The 16,212-nt window shown below is 43.2% G+C and overlaps 1 protein-coding gene across 3 annotated transcripts in view; it reads left to right on the top strand.

Moving 5' to 3' along the window:
- LOC311131623 (E3 ubiquitin-protein ligase SMURF2-like) overlaps window positions 1-16,212 on the top strand; it is a 73,372-nt gene that overhangs the window by 21,395 nt on the left and 35,765 nt on the right. For all 3 annotated transcript variants that reach the window (XM_084164699.1, XM_084164698.1, XM_084164697.1), the window contains exon 2: window positions 16,154-16,192. In XM_084164699.1, coding sequence (XP_084020825.1) covers window positions 16,154-16,192 — 39 coding nt within the window. The remainder of the gene's footprint in view (window positions 1-16,153; window positions 16,193-16,212) is intronic.

The raw sequence follows: 16,212 nt of genomic DNA, 5'->3' as shown, positions 1-16,212 counted from the left end.
TGCAGTCACTTCAATACTATAAGCAGTCCTCTCATGGTTTGAGGCTCTACTATCTAAGCTCTACCAACCATAAGGCATCTTTGGAGGCTGATTTGACCCTTTCGGCTCCAATTGCCTCACTGCAATCCCCTCTCAGACCGCCAGAAATTGTATTCTAATGTGAACAAATGGACCAGAAAATGGCGTAGTTGACTGTGGGAGACTTGCCCAGTCACGCAATCTCCACCAGCTACCAGGCAGCCACATACCCTTGGCTCATGGTGGTTTAGCACGGTATGCTTTCATCATACCTCAATCAGAATTTAAGACACCTGGTCTGATTGTAGTTAGTTCCCTCCTTGGACTCACTTATCCAAATTTCATCATGTTGAACAACAGATGTCCTACAAGGCTATTTGAACATCATTCCACTGTGCAGTGTGGATGTGTCCTTTTTTAGAATAGGCTTATGTTTGCAACATATGGTCCCCACTCGACTTCTCAAAGCTTATAGTGAGGTACACTGTCAGTAAAGAGGCAGAGGGAGAATTTCTGTCCTGTGTCAGCCAGAGGGACAGGTCAGGATGTTCAGGAAAAACTCCTGGCCCTATAACCCCTTACCCCTCATCCAGGGCTAATGTCCACATCCACCATTTTTTATTTTAAATGTTACCTTTATTTAACTAGGCAAGTCAGTTAAGAACAAATTCTTATTTACAATGACTGCCTACACCGGCCAAACCCGGATGACACTGGGCCAATTGTGCGCCGCCCTATGGGACTCCCAATCATGGCCGGTTGTGATACAGCCTGGAATCGAACCAGGGGGTCTGTAGTGACGCCTCAAGCACTGAGATGCAGTGCCTTAGACCGCTGCACCACTCAGGAGCCATCCACAATGGCCATTGTTTCAGACTGTGAGGTCAATTCCCTTGGCTACTTCAATACTCTGAGTCAGTAGTCGGTGACGGGGCTGCCTGCAGTGACGTGGCCCTCAGGTATAACTCCTAAGGGAGACATAATGGAGGGGAGAGGGGCTCTGGTTTGACCTCTGTGATGGTGATGACTCAGTGTTTGGACAGTGCATGAAGTGGCCACTGTCTCTTGCCTCCTCACCTTCAGTTGGAAGATAGAATAAAGTTGTTAACCCTCACTTTACTGGTTTGGCTAGGAAGTAGGCCTAGCCAAACGTGCAAACGTTATGGTGGGTGAACATGTGGTTTGGGATTCTTGAACAAGATTTTTCTTTTGGCCATGATTTGTTCCTCCATTCATAGGCCAAGTTCTTGTAAGGCTGTGATACATTATCTTAGCTACTAGTACCTATTTAGCCCAAAAGTGCAGAAGAGGATTAGATACATTTTAAGCACACACAGGAGCAGTAAAGACTGAAAGCCGACTTATGGTCAGTCCGGATTCTGCAGTGGCCGTACATTTACGGCGATGCGGCCTCTGCAAAAGTCAGAGCATTCCATACTTGTTGCGATTCGGTGAGCAAAGCGGAGTGTGTCAAACACACCCAATAAATTGGTCTGCACCACTTAAAACGTACCACTCGTAGTGGTTCAGGACTAATCTTCATAGCCAGCCAGCTAATTACAAGCAACTGGCTAAACGAAAAGACCTTACCTCTTCTGAGACCTCTTCGGTTTCCCGGTGCTTGACATAGGAGCTCAGCCAATATAGCATGAAGTAAAAAGGCTGTTTTCCTACCTGCATCTCCACTTCAACCCTTCATATTTCTTTTAGCTTTACGAGCTTGTCCCGCAACTGCCTCCACTTCTTGTGGCAAGCTTCCCCTTCCATAGATGCGGTAAAGAGGTCAATGGAACTCGACCGAAACAATGGAAATGTCATGGAAACGCGTGAGGGAAAGATGCCGTGGGGGGAAAGATCCGGAATCTCCTCATTGCCCCCTTAGCAAAATTAGCCTACATTTAGGCTATTGTTTATGTGTATTTCACACTGCATTAGTTCAAAACAACTGACTACCACCACCAATTTCTGTATGCTAGCTATGCTACCAGCTTCTACGAACGGGAGTTAGCATTTAGCAGTCTAAACCTGAAAGGGGACACTTATAAATGTTATGCAGCAAAAACAGCCAAATATATCCAAATCTGACTTTTGTAACCACATTTTGGGCCTGTTACAATACATCAATCATGACGGATTTGACAAATATCCACTTTGTTAGATCAGATTAGTTGAATGTGTGCCAATTGGGCATCCTTCTGTGTTCCATTGACTTCTTCACTGCATCTCTCCCCATAGCTGCCTACCTAATGCTGAATTAGATGTTTATTAATTTCTTCAAATAAAATCAAATGTAATAGGCCTATAGGCTACTGTACTGGAAGGTTGTCATCTTGACATTTCCCAGTCCCTATTACTCCATTTAATTCCGTATCGCTGAGATTACTTTCCAGAAAACTTAACCCATCCCGGGTTGAAAAGTTCAACTGAATTGGGGAATTGGGGATGGCTGATTTTCAGGGGTGAAAAGTTCACCAGTTTATTAATAATGCAGCATGTTGGTGTGAAGGAGATGCAACAGACAGCAGTCTGGGGAGTTAGTGTTAGACAGTGTGAGTACTTCCTCTCCTATCTAGACACTTCCACAACGTATTTGCATGTTAGATATGTATTCTTTCTGAGTGTAGCTTCACCCAGATAGAGGTCAAATGGAGTTTAAGAGGCTAGTAGTTCCTCACAGCACAGCTGTCATACAGTGGGGGAAAAAAGTATTTAGTCAGTCACCAATTGTGCAAGTTCTCCCACTTAAAAAGATGAGAGAGGCCTGTAATTTTCATCATAGGTACACGTCAACTATGACAGATAAAATGAGAGAAGAAATCCTGAAAATCACATTGTAGGATTTTTAATGAATTTATTTGCAAATTATGGTGGAAAATAAGTATTTGGTCAATAACAAAAGTTTCTCAATACTTTGTTATATACCCTTTGTTGGCAATGACACAGGTCAAACGTTTTCTCTAAGTCTTCACAAGGTTTTCACACACTGTTGCTGGTATTTTGGCCCATTCCTCCATGCAGATCTCCTCTAGAGCAGTGATGTTTTGGGGCTGTCGCTGGGCAACACAGACTTTCAACTCCCTCCAAAGATTTTCTATGGGGTTGAGATCTGGAGACTGGCTAGGCCACTCCAGGACCTTGAAATGCTTCTTACGAAGCCACTCCTTCCTTTGCCCGGGCGGTGTGTTTGGGATCATTGTCATGCTGAAAGACCCAGCCACGTTTCATCTTCAATGCCCTTGCTGATGGAAGGAGGTTTTCACTCAAAATCTCACGATACATGGCCCCATTCATTCTTTCCTTTACACGGATCAGTCGTCCTGGTCCCTTTGCAGAAAAACAGCCCCAAAGCATGATGTTTCCACCCCCATGCTTCACAGTAGGTATGGTGTTCTTTGGATGCAACTCAGCATTCTTTGTCCTCCAAACACGACGAGTTGAGTTTTTACCAAAAAGTTCTATTTTGGTTTCATCTGACCATATGACGTTCTCCCAATCCTCTTCTGGATCATCCAAATGCACTCTAGCAAACTTCAGACGGGCCTGGACATGTACTGGCTTAAGCAGGGGGACACGTCTGGCACTGCAGGATTTGAGTACCTGGCGGCGTAGTGTGTTACTGATGGTAGGCTTTGTTACTTTGGTCCCAGCTCTCTGCAGGTCATTCACTAGGTCCCCCCGTGTGGTTCTGGGATTTTTGCTCACCGTTCTTGTGATCATTTTGACCCCACGGGGTGAGATCTTGCGTGGAGCCCCAGATCGAGGGAGATTATCAGTGGTCTTGTATGTCTTCCATTTCCTAATAATTGCTCCCACAGTTGATTTCTTCAAACCAAGCTGCTTACCTATTGCAGATTCAGTCTTCCCAGCCTGGTGCAGGTCTACAATTTTGTTTCTGGTGTCCTTTGACAGCTCTTTGGTCTTGGCCATAGTGGAGTTTGGAGTGTGACTGTTTGAGGTTGTGGACAGGTGTCTTTTATACTGATAACAAGTTCAAACAGGTGCCATTAATACAGGTAACGAGTGGAGGACAGAGGAGCCTCTTAAAGAAGAAGTTACAGGTCTGTGAGAGCCAGAAATCTTGCTTGTTTGTAGGTGACCAAATACTTATTTTCCACCATAATTTGCAAATAAATTCATTAAAAATCCTACAATGTGATTTTCTGGATTTTTTTTTCTCAATTTGTCTGTCATAGTTGACGTGTACCTATGATGAAAATTACAGGCCTCTCATCTTTTTAAGTGGGAGAACTTGCACAATTGGTGGCTGACTAAATACTTTTTTCCCCCACTGTATGTCATCTAGGCCACACTATTATCAGAGGTGTGTGTGTGTGTGTGTGGACACTCACAATCCTAGATATCCCCTTTGCTTGCACGGTTGCTTTCAGAGTTCATGGAAGTACATGCCTTGACACCCTATGATTGCCCTACTTGGCAGGGTGTCACAAAAAGTAAACTTGGTGTTGTTTACGCCTGGAAGATGATGGGGAGGTACATGCCTCTTCGAAGGCAGAACTTCAGCATTAATCTGAATTAATGTTCTAGACAAGAATGGTGTCTGCTGTCTCCCATTTTAGAATTGCTAGAATTGAAATGGTATCCATATTTGATGAGAAGGCGCTCACATCAGAGAAATTCTTGAATTTCGGCATTGCCTTTCACTCGACTTCTCACAACATCCCGTACATCCTGTGAGTGCCTCCATTCATTGGAAGCTTGGTGGCCAAATCTGCCCGGTAACAGAGCCGCTGAGAGGTCATTTTAGTACGATCAGACACTGGAGCAGGGCGCAGTTAATCCCCTTTTCTCCATTAGCATTAGGGTAACAGAAGATCTACTGGTACTGACATTACTACGGTATGGTATGTGTGGTGAATGGGAGGGCTCAGGGTTGGTCAGAGCTCAATGGGTTACAACCTCCCGAGGCCCATCTCCATGGGTTATGACCTCCCCTGGAGGTCACTGTGACATGTCCCACTGAGATTTCACTCAGAGTAATCCTAACATTAACCAGGTCATAATCTTAACCTTAACATTAACAAATATCTGACCCTGTATCAGTGGTTAGGGGCACCCTAAGGATCTGGCTATCCAGCCTGTCACTAACCTTACAGTGACTGATGAATTCACTAAGGCTAAGCTATTTCAGTTTTTTAGCAATTTGACTGTGAAATTCGTGGGATTTTGTGTTCCTTAGAATCAGCTTTTGACAGCATATTGTTATTGCGTTTAGAATCACAAATCCATTTCCATGATATAAGCCTACACTTGCTTTAGCCAAGATTGTGACCTCTTATGATACTCCTTTTCTCCTTATTTCCCCCTGGTGACAACATGTCCATTTGGTCCCTGCAGGATCAGTTTAGTCTGTCTTGTGTTCTTGGCTCATAGCCAAACTGTTGGAACTCACAGTGTAATTCCCCCTGACGAGCTGATTGGTAGTCTTCACGGTGTAATTTGTTTTGTGTCGTGATTCTGTGTCATGATGTTGTGATTCTGTTCGATTGGCTGTGTAATTTTGGTCGCTGTCCTGGTCTCCGGATTAAACGAGCGTGATTTGAGCCGTAACTTCCTTGCTTCGTGCTTCCCTGTGTCATTTTCGTGGTATTTCGGTGGCTGTCTTTTCCTCCCTTGACATTCTTGTGTGTAATCAATTTTCACGTTGTCTCCGGGACGTGTGTGTGTGTTGTCTGGCCCGTTGGGGACTGGTAAGCGTGACAGTATGTGTGACAGACTGGCTTTTCCTGGCAGTATTATGACGCTGTCAGTGCTTAGTGCGCTTCTCCCCAGCCTCCATACATAACTCCATGGTGTGACTGGTTCATTCCACTACCCACCCTGCTATCACTTTTCCTCTTTCCCAAAACAGACAGAATTACACACACACCACCAACTCTCTGACCTCATCCAGAACTAGTGTACAAAGCATGAAACTGTCTGCCATACATTCATTAGCACTCTTCCTCCATGACAGCCTGTATATGAAACTGGCAGACATTTGAAAGATAGAATACAGTACCTAAGAGAATGCAGGCAGGTCTGTGTTATGGCTATAAGCCTCTCTCAGGATCCTGTCTCTGGATCCTCTGTGTGTGTGTGTGTGTGTGTGTGTGTGTGTTGCGGTATGGGAATGGAAAGTGCCCCATCACCTGCTCCCTACTCCTCACCCTGCATAAATAATGACCGTTGAGTCTGTGGGGCGTTGAAATGAGTGTGTGTCGTGACAGACACTGCAGACATTGAGAGTGAGTGCATACCACAGCTTTGAGTAATGAGGTGGGCTTTGAGAGCAGTGCATTCCCCGGGACCGCCTGTGTAAAGGATACCTTTCCCCAGTCTGTGTCCTCCCAGCGGCTGCAAGGGAAAATACCTTCCCTGTCTCTTGTCTGTATGGGGAGAATTTTAGTTACACTAGTTTAAGTAGGCACATTTTGTACATGTATAGTCTAGGCATATGAGTCAATAGGTTTTTTTGCCGTTGGATACCAGACAGGTTGGTTACCATGACAATAATTTCCCCTTGGGGATTAATAAAGTACTATCTCATCTCTGTAGGCTCGATGGTTACATTTCACCTGTCACTTTGCAGGCATGAGAAAGTAGCCTAGACACTGAGACACAACAGTTATATGATGGAAGGAGACCCAGACACCCCTCCTCTCTTCTCCCCTCCTCCATTTTGTGTCCTCACATTCTCCAGGGTCATCCATCTATCTGTCTGGGTCAGACTCTGCCTAGACTCCTCCAGGCTCACGTGAGCTAAGAAGTCATGGAGGTCAGACTCCTAGACTACACTGGGGTTGCTACACCCTTACCTCAACAATCCCTCCCCCCCCCCTCCATTTCTCCACTGTTCCACCCCTAATGTCACCCAATCAGCACCAGTGGTCTTGACGAGACCGGCCAGCTGGGTACCTCCAGGGTCCAGACACATCTCCTTGGAATGTCTTTCCACTCCTCTGGCTAATCTGTAGGGGCCAGGCTGGGTAGTAGCCTACTGTCTAGCTGCTAGGAGGGGATTGGGGGTAGAACTGTGTAGCCTGTGTGTGTGTGTGTGTGTGTGTCATGTAGTACTGAGTTTTAGGCTTGGGCCATATCCAGATTGTCATACCTTCATACCAACCTTGTGCCATACCGAGATATTAGGTAATATTGGCACTGAACACAAGGGGCGCTATTTTCAAACCCCACTGATGCTCTGTAACCAGAAGGTTAGCGATGCCAACAAGTACATGTAAAATCCCATAGAGAATGCTAACTAAATGCTAATGAGCGCATTGGGAACATTTTGTACAGTTTCTGACCTAAACTATACAAGTAACTCAAAAATGCTACTCACAGTTTGCTGCACGTACAACACAAATATTGATCCAGGAGGGGATTCTCTGCTGTTAGCAAGCAAATGCTTGATTTTGGAAGACGCTAACCACTTAGCTAACTAGCTACTAAATTAGCAAACCAAATGCACAACTGCAGAACATTTGGCACATTTTAGACAATTAACTTAATAGTTATAAGATATCTAGCTGGCAAACATTTAGTTGTGAATTCCGTACTGTAATTAGATCACCTGGCACATGTTGCATAACAGTGAGTGACTCAGAAGGCTCCGGTCTCTCGTCATTGTGTGCTTGTAAACAAACAACACGTGACTGGGGACTACCATAAGCTTCATAATAATGTGACAGGTGAAATGAAGAATGCAATGTTCTTTATTCTTTATCTCCTAACATATTGCACAAGTTGACTGAAGGTATTTACTTAAAGTAGCTACAAATATAAAAATTTATAAAAAAAAATTCAAATAAATAGTTTCAATGGTATTGACGGTATTGAAAAAACATCCTGTGGCTTTTTCCAAATACTCCATTATACGTTATACAGTGGCTTGCGAAAGTATTCACCCCCCTTGGCATTCTTCCTATTTTGTTGCCTTACAACCTGGAATTAAAATGGATTTTTGGGGGGTTTGTATCATTTGATTTACACAACATGCCTACCACTTTGAAGATGCAAAATATTTTTGGGGTGAAACAAACAAGAAATAACACAAAAACAGAACTTGAGCGTGCATAACTATTCACCCCCCCCACCCCCCCCACCCCCCCCTTTGTAAAGCCACCTTTTGCAGCAATTACAGCTGCAAGTCTCTTGGGGTATGTCTCTAAGCTTGGCACATTTAGCCTCTGGGATTTTTGCCCATTCTTCAAGGCAAAACTGCTCCAGCTCCTTCAAGTTGGATGGGTTCCGCTGGTGTACAGCAATCTCTAAATCATACCACAAATTCTCAATTTGATTGAGGTCTGGGCTTTGACTAGGCCATTCCAAGACATTTAAATGTTTCCCCTTAAACCACTCAAGTGTTGCTTTAGCAGTATGCTTAGGGTCAGAGGTGTAGTCCAGGGTATACGCTGGTATACGGCGTATACCTACTTATTTTTCAGTCAGCATTGCGTATACCCACTTCTAAATCCCCCCTGATGCGCATCATTCAGTAATATCTGTGAGTCAGATTGCCTATTTTCTTCCTCGGGGATAGTGAAGCCATGACCCACCCTCCTCTGCCTCTAATTGGCTGGTACTCGCTGCTTTCACTGATTAGATTGGTTAACTTTAGGCATGAGGACTGATGAGCCAATCAGAGGCAGAGTAGGGCGGGTCATGCCGAGGAAAATATCGCTAATACCTCAGGTGCCAGTGAAAAAAAAAAAAAAAAAAACTCAGGTGCCGGTGCCACTTGACTACGATAACGGCAGCAGACCAAACAACGGATGAAGAAAGGACACAAGCGGCGGTGTGCCACCCCAGTTGATGGAAGACATCATTCTGAGGTAAGTTTTAAGGTGGTTTCCAAATGAATCATTATTTTAAACTACTGGCAAATTGCCAGTGACTGCACATTTAGAGGAGAAGAGATGTTGCCGCCAATAGTTAGTGCGAGTCGGCTAACGTTATGAAGCTAGCTACGTAGATTGGGATAATGTGGGGAAACCGGGGCATTGTTGGTTTTCAGTAAGTGTTTAATCAACCCAGTTCATAAGAATTTCATACCAGACTGATGAAACTGATTATCTCAATGTTTATGAAGCTTGTTTATTATTGTAAAGGTCTAAATTATAACGTTAGCCAAGTTACTAAGCCCTAAATTATAACATTAGCCAAGTTACTTAGCCCTAACTAACCTATATGATCTAGTTTAATTGCATAGTAGCTAAGCTGGTAGTTGATTTTTAAGTAAGTTAAAACACAAGAATGGGGACAAATAGTTTAAGATTCAGCCTAAAACAATATTGAGGTCTAATCAGGCTGTCTTATTTTGTATAGGGACAGGTAACCATGAAAAGGAAGGGAGATATTGCAGACTTTTTTGTAAAGAGGCACAAATCAGGCCCAGATCAGGCCCAGGCAGACCCCACCCCTAAAACCAGCAGCCCTGGCAGCTCTCAACCGGGAGCTAGCCAGGCAAGTCAGTGTGAGCATAGAGAAGGATCCAGTCTACCACCACCAGGTCAGAACACACAGGCAGTAAATTGCATCTCCAGTTTATTGAAAAGTGAAGCCTCACACTGTAACAAAAGGTGATTTTGACAGATTAAGCCTCATTTTGAATTTCTGTGTGATGTTATTTATTTTATTGCCCTTCTATTTATTTTGTCTGTATCCATGTTTGTTTTTTACAATGCTACTGTTATATAACATTTTGTGTTAAATTTGTTGTTTTTTTGTTAAATAAACTCTCCCAAGTATTTCACTCACTAATCTCCTGTATGCTTCAGCTTCACTTGCTGAAAATATTTCCACTTGGTTATGCAGATTGTTAATGTAAAGAGGGGGACCCATGTCTTGCTGATGACTATTGTGATCACAGTAGTGTGTGTGTGTGTGTGTGTGTGTGTGTGTAAGTGTGTGAGAGAGAGAGAGACAGGGAGATGCATAATTAGTTTTGTTGTTGTCTGTAGACATCAATAATGACTGGCCAGACCTGTGGAGTGCTAAACAAACAGAAGACTTCAAATCCAAGAACCCCTGGTTGGGATCCAAAAACAAAAAATTGGGTAAGTTTAGGTAGATTGCTAGTTTGGGTAACTTCTGAAACAGTGGGCACAGATAACTTTGTGTGTGTGTGTGTGTGTGTGTGTGTGTGTGTGTGTGTAAAGGACCATGCACACGTACAGCTGTGGATACAGGAGTAGTTACATTGTTTGTTTATGCTTCGCAGGATGTCTGGTCTGTAGCAGTGTGAACTCCATTGGGATCGACAAGGAGCAAGGACAAGGTGTATCGCTCTCAAGAGAATGGATGAACTTTGAAATTCAAGTGTCTGGCCAGGGAAGTAGAACAACAAGTTTGTCAATCTTGAGAAATAAGGTGAGGAAACATGCGTTGTCCAAGGCCCACACTCAGGCTGTGAAGGTGGCAGAGCAACAGAAAGAAGCTGCCATTGAGAATGCAGTGGAGACTATGACTGAGTCCTACATGAAGGAAACTGAAGCTGTGTTTCGAACAGCCTACCATCTGGCCAAAAAGAACCGACCCTTTTCTGACCATGAGAGCCTCATTGAGCTGCAGGAACTGAATGGTGTAAAAATGGGCTCAATACTTCATTCACGTTACAGTGCAACACAAATAATACAACATGTTGCTAGTGAGATGCAGAGCAAAATCATCAGTAGCATTATAGCATCATCCAGTAAGTTAGCTGTCCTAATTGACGAGGCATCTTCTTTAAGTCACAAAGCTGTCATGACAGTTTCTATTAAAGCATCAATTCAAGAAGAAAGCCCTGAGTTCATATTCCTGGAACTTGTTGAACTGGAAAATCAGAGAGCAGATGGCATATTACAGGCGTTACTCACCTGTTTAACTAATGCTGGCTTTACAGAAGAGTGGCTTCATGAAAACTGGGTAACATTTGTATCTGATGGAGCCAGTGTCATGCTAGGAAAGAAGTCAGGAGTAGCAACCAGACTGACTTTGAGATTCCCAAAGCTTTTTGTATGGCACTGCATGAACCATAGACTTGAACTTGCTGTGTCAGATGCAGTTGATGAGGTAAACTCTGTCAATCACTTTAAAACTTTTATCCAGAAGCTATACTCTCTGTATAGTGTGTCAAACAAAAATGAACGTGAACTTGTTAATGCAGCAGCTGAAGTAGGCTCACAACTTCTTCGCATTGGCAGAATCTTGGATGTACGCTGGGTGGCCAGTAGCTTTCGGACTGTTCGTGCTGTTTGGACATCCCTGGGAGCTCTTGTGCAGCACTTTAAAAATGCTTGCAGTGATGAGATGAGGTCCACCAAAGAGAGGCAGATGTACAGAGGTTTGTTAGACCGTGTTCAAAGTCCAGAATTCATTTGTGACCTTGGCCTCATGTACGACACTCTCCATGAACTAAGTCTCCTGTCACAGGAGCTTCAGTCTCGTTCTATAACGCTCCTCAGAGCAGAGCATCTGCTGAAACGCTCAATCAGAGTGATCCAGTCATTCAAAGAGAGTCCAGGTGAGAAATATAGTGAGGCTTTAGAAGCAAAACAGACTGGGGAGTATCGGTCTATAGCCCTGAAAACAAATGCAAAGCTGAAGTCTATCAATCCAGGCCAGTTCTTACAAAGCCTTGTGAACAATCTGGAGAAACGCTTGTCTTTTGAAGATGAGACCATCATGGACCTCAGCATCCTTGATCAGAGTAAGTGGCCATCAAAGCCCAGCATCCGCCATGGTGAAGAACAAGTTAAGCGACTGTGCAAGCGATTTAACTTGTGCACAGACCAAGCACTGAATGGGATGCGGGACCTACTGGAAGAGCCCAGTAGTGAGCCCAAGGACCTAAAACCACTTATGAACTGTATGAAAACATTCCCTGTCGGTACAGCAGAGTGTGAGAGGAATTTTAGCCTTATGAACAATATAAGCTCAGACAAGAGGGCTGTCCTTCTGATCTCAAACATATCAAACTTGATGATGATTAATATCAACGGCCCACCAACTTCCAAGTTTGATCCTAGAAAATATACAAGGACCTGGTTGAAGAGCCATCGTGCTGCCTCTTCGGTGCGTTCTAGACAGTGCAGTGTGAAAGCTCCTGCAGAAAGCAAATTTGTCTGGAATATACTGTAGTATGAGCAAAGGTCAGAAACCCAGTGCTGGGTTGAGAGAGTATATCACTGTTGATGTGTTGTTAATGCATATATTTTTGTTAATTGTTAACTAAATATTGTTGTAACATATTTTGTTGAATGATTTACCGGTAAATGAACATGTTCAAAACAAAGCATATAGCAATATGAACAAGGATGCATTGTCACCTTCAGATTTGAAGTATTTTATTTAAATAAATGTGCAAAAAATAATCGAAACACCATTTCCTGTTTGCCTCATGATAAATACATTTTACATTCATCCAGGCTGCTCTTGTGACCAGTAGTAACTACAAACTGCTCCTAATCAAGTCATGATCATTTTATAATAGTGTGCAAGTAGAAATTACATATTTTTGGGTAAACTAAATCATAGTCTTACATGTCACTGTTTCTAAAACAGGGCTTTTTTCTGGACTACTTAAAAAAAAAAAAGGTGAATACTGAGAGTATACCCACTTCTCCAGGGACCACTACACCACTGCTTAGGGTCATTGTCCTGCTGGAAGGTGAACCTACGTCCCAGTCTCAAATCTCTGGAAGACTGAAACAGGTTTCCCTCAAGAATTTCCCTATATTTAACGCCATCCATCATTCCTTCAATTCTGACCAGTTTCCCAGTCCCTGCCGATGGAAAAACATCCCCACAGCATGATGCTGCCACCACCATGCTTCACTGTGGGGATGGTGTTCTCGGGGTGAGGTGTGGGTTTGCGCCAGACATTTTCCTTGATGGCCAAAAAGCTCAATTTTAGTCTCATCTGACCAGAGTACCTTCTTCCATATGTTTTATTTGTTTTATTTTTTATTTAACCTTTATTTAACTAGGCAAGTCAGTTAAGAACAAATTCTTATTTACAATGACGGCCTACACAGGCCAAACCCGGACGACGCTGGGCCAATTGTGCGCTGCCCTATGGGACTCCCAATCACGGCCAGTTGTGATACAGCCTGGAATCGAACCAGGGGGTCTGTAGTGACGCCTCAAGCACTGAGATGCAGTGCCTTAGACCGCTGCGCCACTCGGGAGTCTCCCATATGCCTTTTGGCGAACACCAAACGTGTTTGCTTATTTCTTTCTTTAAGCAATGGCTTTTTTCTGGCCACTCTTCCGTAAAGCCCAGCTCTGTGGAGTGTACGGCTTAAAGTGTTCCTATGAACAGATACTCCAATCTCCGCTGTGGCGCTTTGCAGCTCCTTCAGGGTTATTTTTGGTCTCTTTGTTGCCTCTCTGATTAATGCCCTCCGATTAATGCCCTCCTTGCCTGGTAAGTGAGTTTTGGTGGGCGGCCCTCTCTTGGCAGGTTTGTTGTGGTGCCATATTCTTTCCATTTTTTAATAATGGATTTAATGGTGCTCCGTGGGAAGTTCGAAGTTTCTGATATATTTTTTTAACCCAACCCTGATCTGTACTTCTCCACAACGTTGTCCCTGACCTGTTTGGAGAGCTCCTTGGTCTTCATGGTGCCGCTTGCTTGGTGGTGCCCCTTGCTTAGTGGTGTTGCAGACGCTGGGGCCTTTCAGAACAGGTGTATATATACTGAGATCGCACACAGGTGGACTTTATTTAACTAATTATGTGACTTCTGAAGGTAGTTGGTTGCACCAGATCTTATTTAGGGGCTTCATAGCAAAGGGGGTGAATACATATGCACGCACCACTTTTCCGTTATTTATTTTTTAGAATTGTTTGAAACAAGTTATTTGTTTCATTTCACTTTACCAATTTGGACTATTTTGTGTATGTCCATTACATGAAATCCAAATGAAAATCAATTTAAATTACAGGTTGTAATGCAACAAAATAGGAAAAACGCCAAGGGGGATGAATACTTTTGCAAGGCACTGTAAACGGTATACCGCCCAAGCCTACTCAGTTTCAATTGCTCCCAATAAGAACTTGGCAGTACTAGGAAGACATTCCATGACTTTGGCACACTTTGGCTCACCTGGACCCTATTACACCAGGAGAGAGAGATTTACAGAGATGGAGAGATGGTAGAGAGAACTGTATACGTGAGCGAGAGCGCTAGGCACAGTGTTCCTGCAACTCATCTTTGCTTCTCTTCTGGAAGCCATTGTGTGTTGGCTCTTGGCTGCGATGCTTACCTCAGGGACTCACTTCATATTGGAAAGAATGCTTGTCTGCTCAATATTTTACAAGGGAAGCCTCTTTAACCGCTCTCTCTGCTAGCCCGTAATGGACGGACTGACTGACGGACAACAGCGGTTACCTAGGGCAACCATAAAGAAGACAAAGTAGAGCCAAGCCAGAAATCCTCCAATAATTGAGCTGTTAACCTCACTTTTGGGTGGTGCTCCCTCAAAACGTTTATCTCAAAAGGGGACTGGGATTCAGAGCAGGAATCCAAGGCACTGGCAGGGATTAGATTCCAAGCTAAGGTTGGTTCTCATTTCATGATATCTGTCGGACTCCAAATACCTGGGGTGAAGGATTGAAATGGAGTGTAGCTTAGGCTATTTGTGTAGGCTTAAACTGGACTTTGCCTTGTCATATACAGTACCAGTCAAAAGTTTGGACACACCTACTCATTCAAGGGTTTTTCTTTATTTTTTACTATTTTCTACATTGTAGAATAATTGTGAACACATCAAAACTATTAAATAACACGTATGGAATAATGTAGTAACCAAAAAAGTGTTAAACAAATCAAAATATATTTTATATTTGAGATTCTTCAAATAGCCACCCTTTGCCTTGATGACAGCTTTGCACACTCTTGGCATTCTCTCAACCAGCTTCACCTGGAATGCTTTTCCAACAGTCTTGAAGGAGTTCCCACATATGCTGAGCACTTCTGGCTGCTTTTCCACTCTGCCGTCCGATTCATCCCAAACCATCTCAATTGGGTTGAGGTCGGGGGACTGTGGAGGCCAGGTCATCTGTTGCAGCTTTCCTTCTTGGTAAAATAGCCCTTACACAGCCTGGAGGTATGTTGGGTCATTTCTTGTTGAAAAACAAATGATAGTTCCACTAAGCCCAAACCAGGTCTCTTCTTCTTATTGGTATCGTTTAGTAGTGGTTTCTTTGCAGCAATTTGACCATGAAGGCCTGATTCACACTGTCCCATCTCAACAGTTGATGCTGAGATGTGTCCGTGACTTGAACTCTGAAGCATTTATTTGGGCTGCAATTTCTGAGGCTGGTAACTCTAATTAACTTATCCTCTGCAGCAGAGGTAACTCTGGGTCTTCCATTCCTGTGGTGGTCCTCATGAGAGCCAGTTTCATCATAGCGCTTGATGGTTTTTGCGACTGCACTTGAAGAAACTTTCAAAGTTCTTGAAATGTTCCTATTTGACTGACCTTCATGTCTTAAAGTAATGATGGACTCTCATTTCTCTTTGCTTATTTGAGCTGTTCTTGCCATAATATGGACTTGGTCTTTTACCAAATAGGGCTATCTTCTGTATACCCCCCCTACCTTGTCACAACACAACTGATTGGCTGAAACGCATTAAGAAGGAAATAAATTCCACAAATTAACTTTTAACAAGGCACACCTGTTAATTGAAATGCATTCCAGGTGACTACCTCATGAAGCTGGTTGAGAGAATGCCAAGAGTGTTCAAAGCTGCCATCAAGGCAAAGGGTGGCTATTTGAAGAATCTCAAATATAAAATATATTTTGATTTGTTTAACACTTTTTTTGGTTACTACATGATTCCATATGTGTTATTTCATAGTTTTGATGTCTTCACTATTATTCTACAATGTAGAAAATAGTAAAAATAAAGAAAAACCCTTGAATGAGTAGGTGTGTCCAAACTTTTGACTGGTAGTGTAGGTCTAACAGTGTTTGACCCACAAGCTGTCTTTTGTGCATTTGGTTGTTTTATTTAATATGTAAGCTCGTAGGTTTTTTTTCTCCCCAGCTGCTTTGCTTTGTATTGTGAATTCACTAGTAATGCTCTTCCATTGTAGCACATCCATCATTTTACTCATCTAACGTTTCTTCTTCTCTTCTCTTCCAGTGCTGTGTGCGAAGAACCTGTCAAAGAAAGATTTCTTCCGTGAGTAGTAACCAATTTTT

This window comes from Coregonus lavaretus, assembly GCF_964263955.1.
Source record: "Coregonus lavaretus genome assembly, chromosome: 6".
Classification (NCBI taxonomy): domain Eukaryota; kingdom Metazoa; phylum Chordata; class Actinopteri; order Salmoniformes; family Salmonidae; genus Coregonus; species Coregonus lavaretus.
The sequence above is the reverse complement of the archived record's forward strand: the minus strand, read 5'-3'. Positions and strand labels throughout refer to the sequence as shown.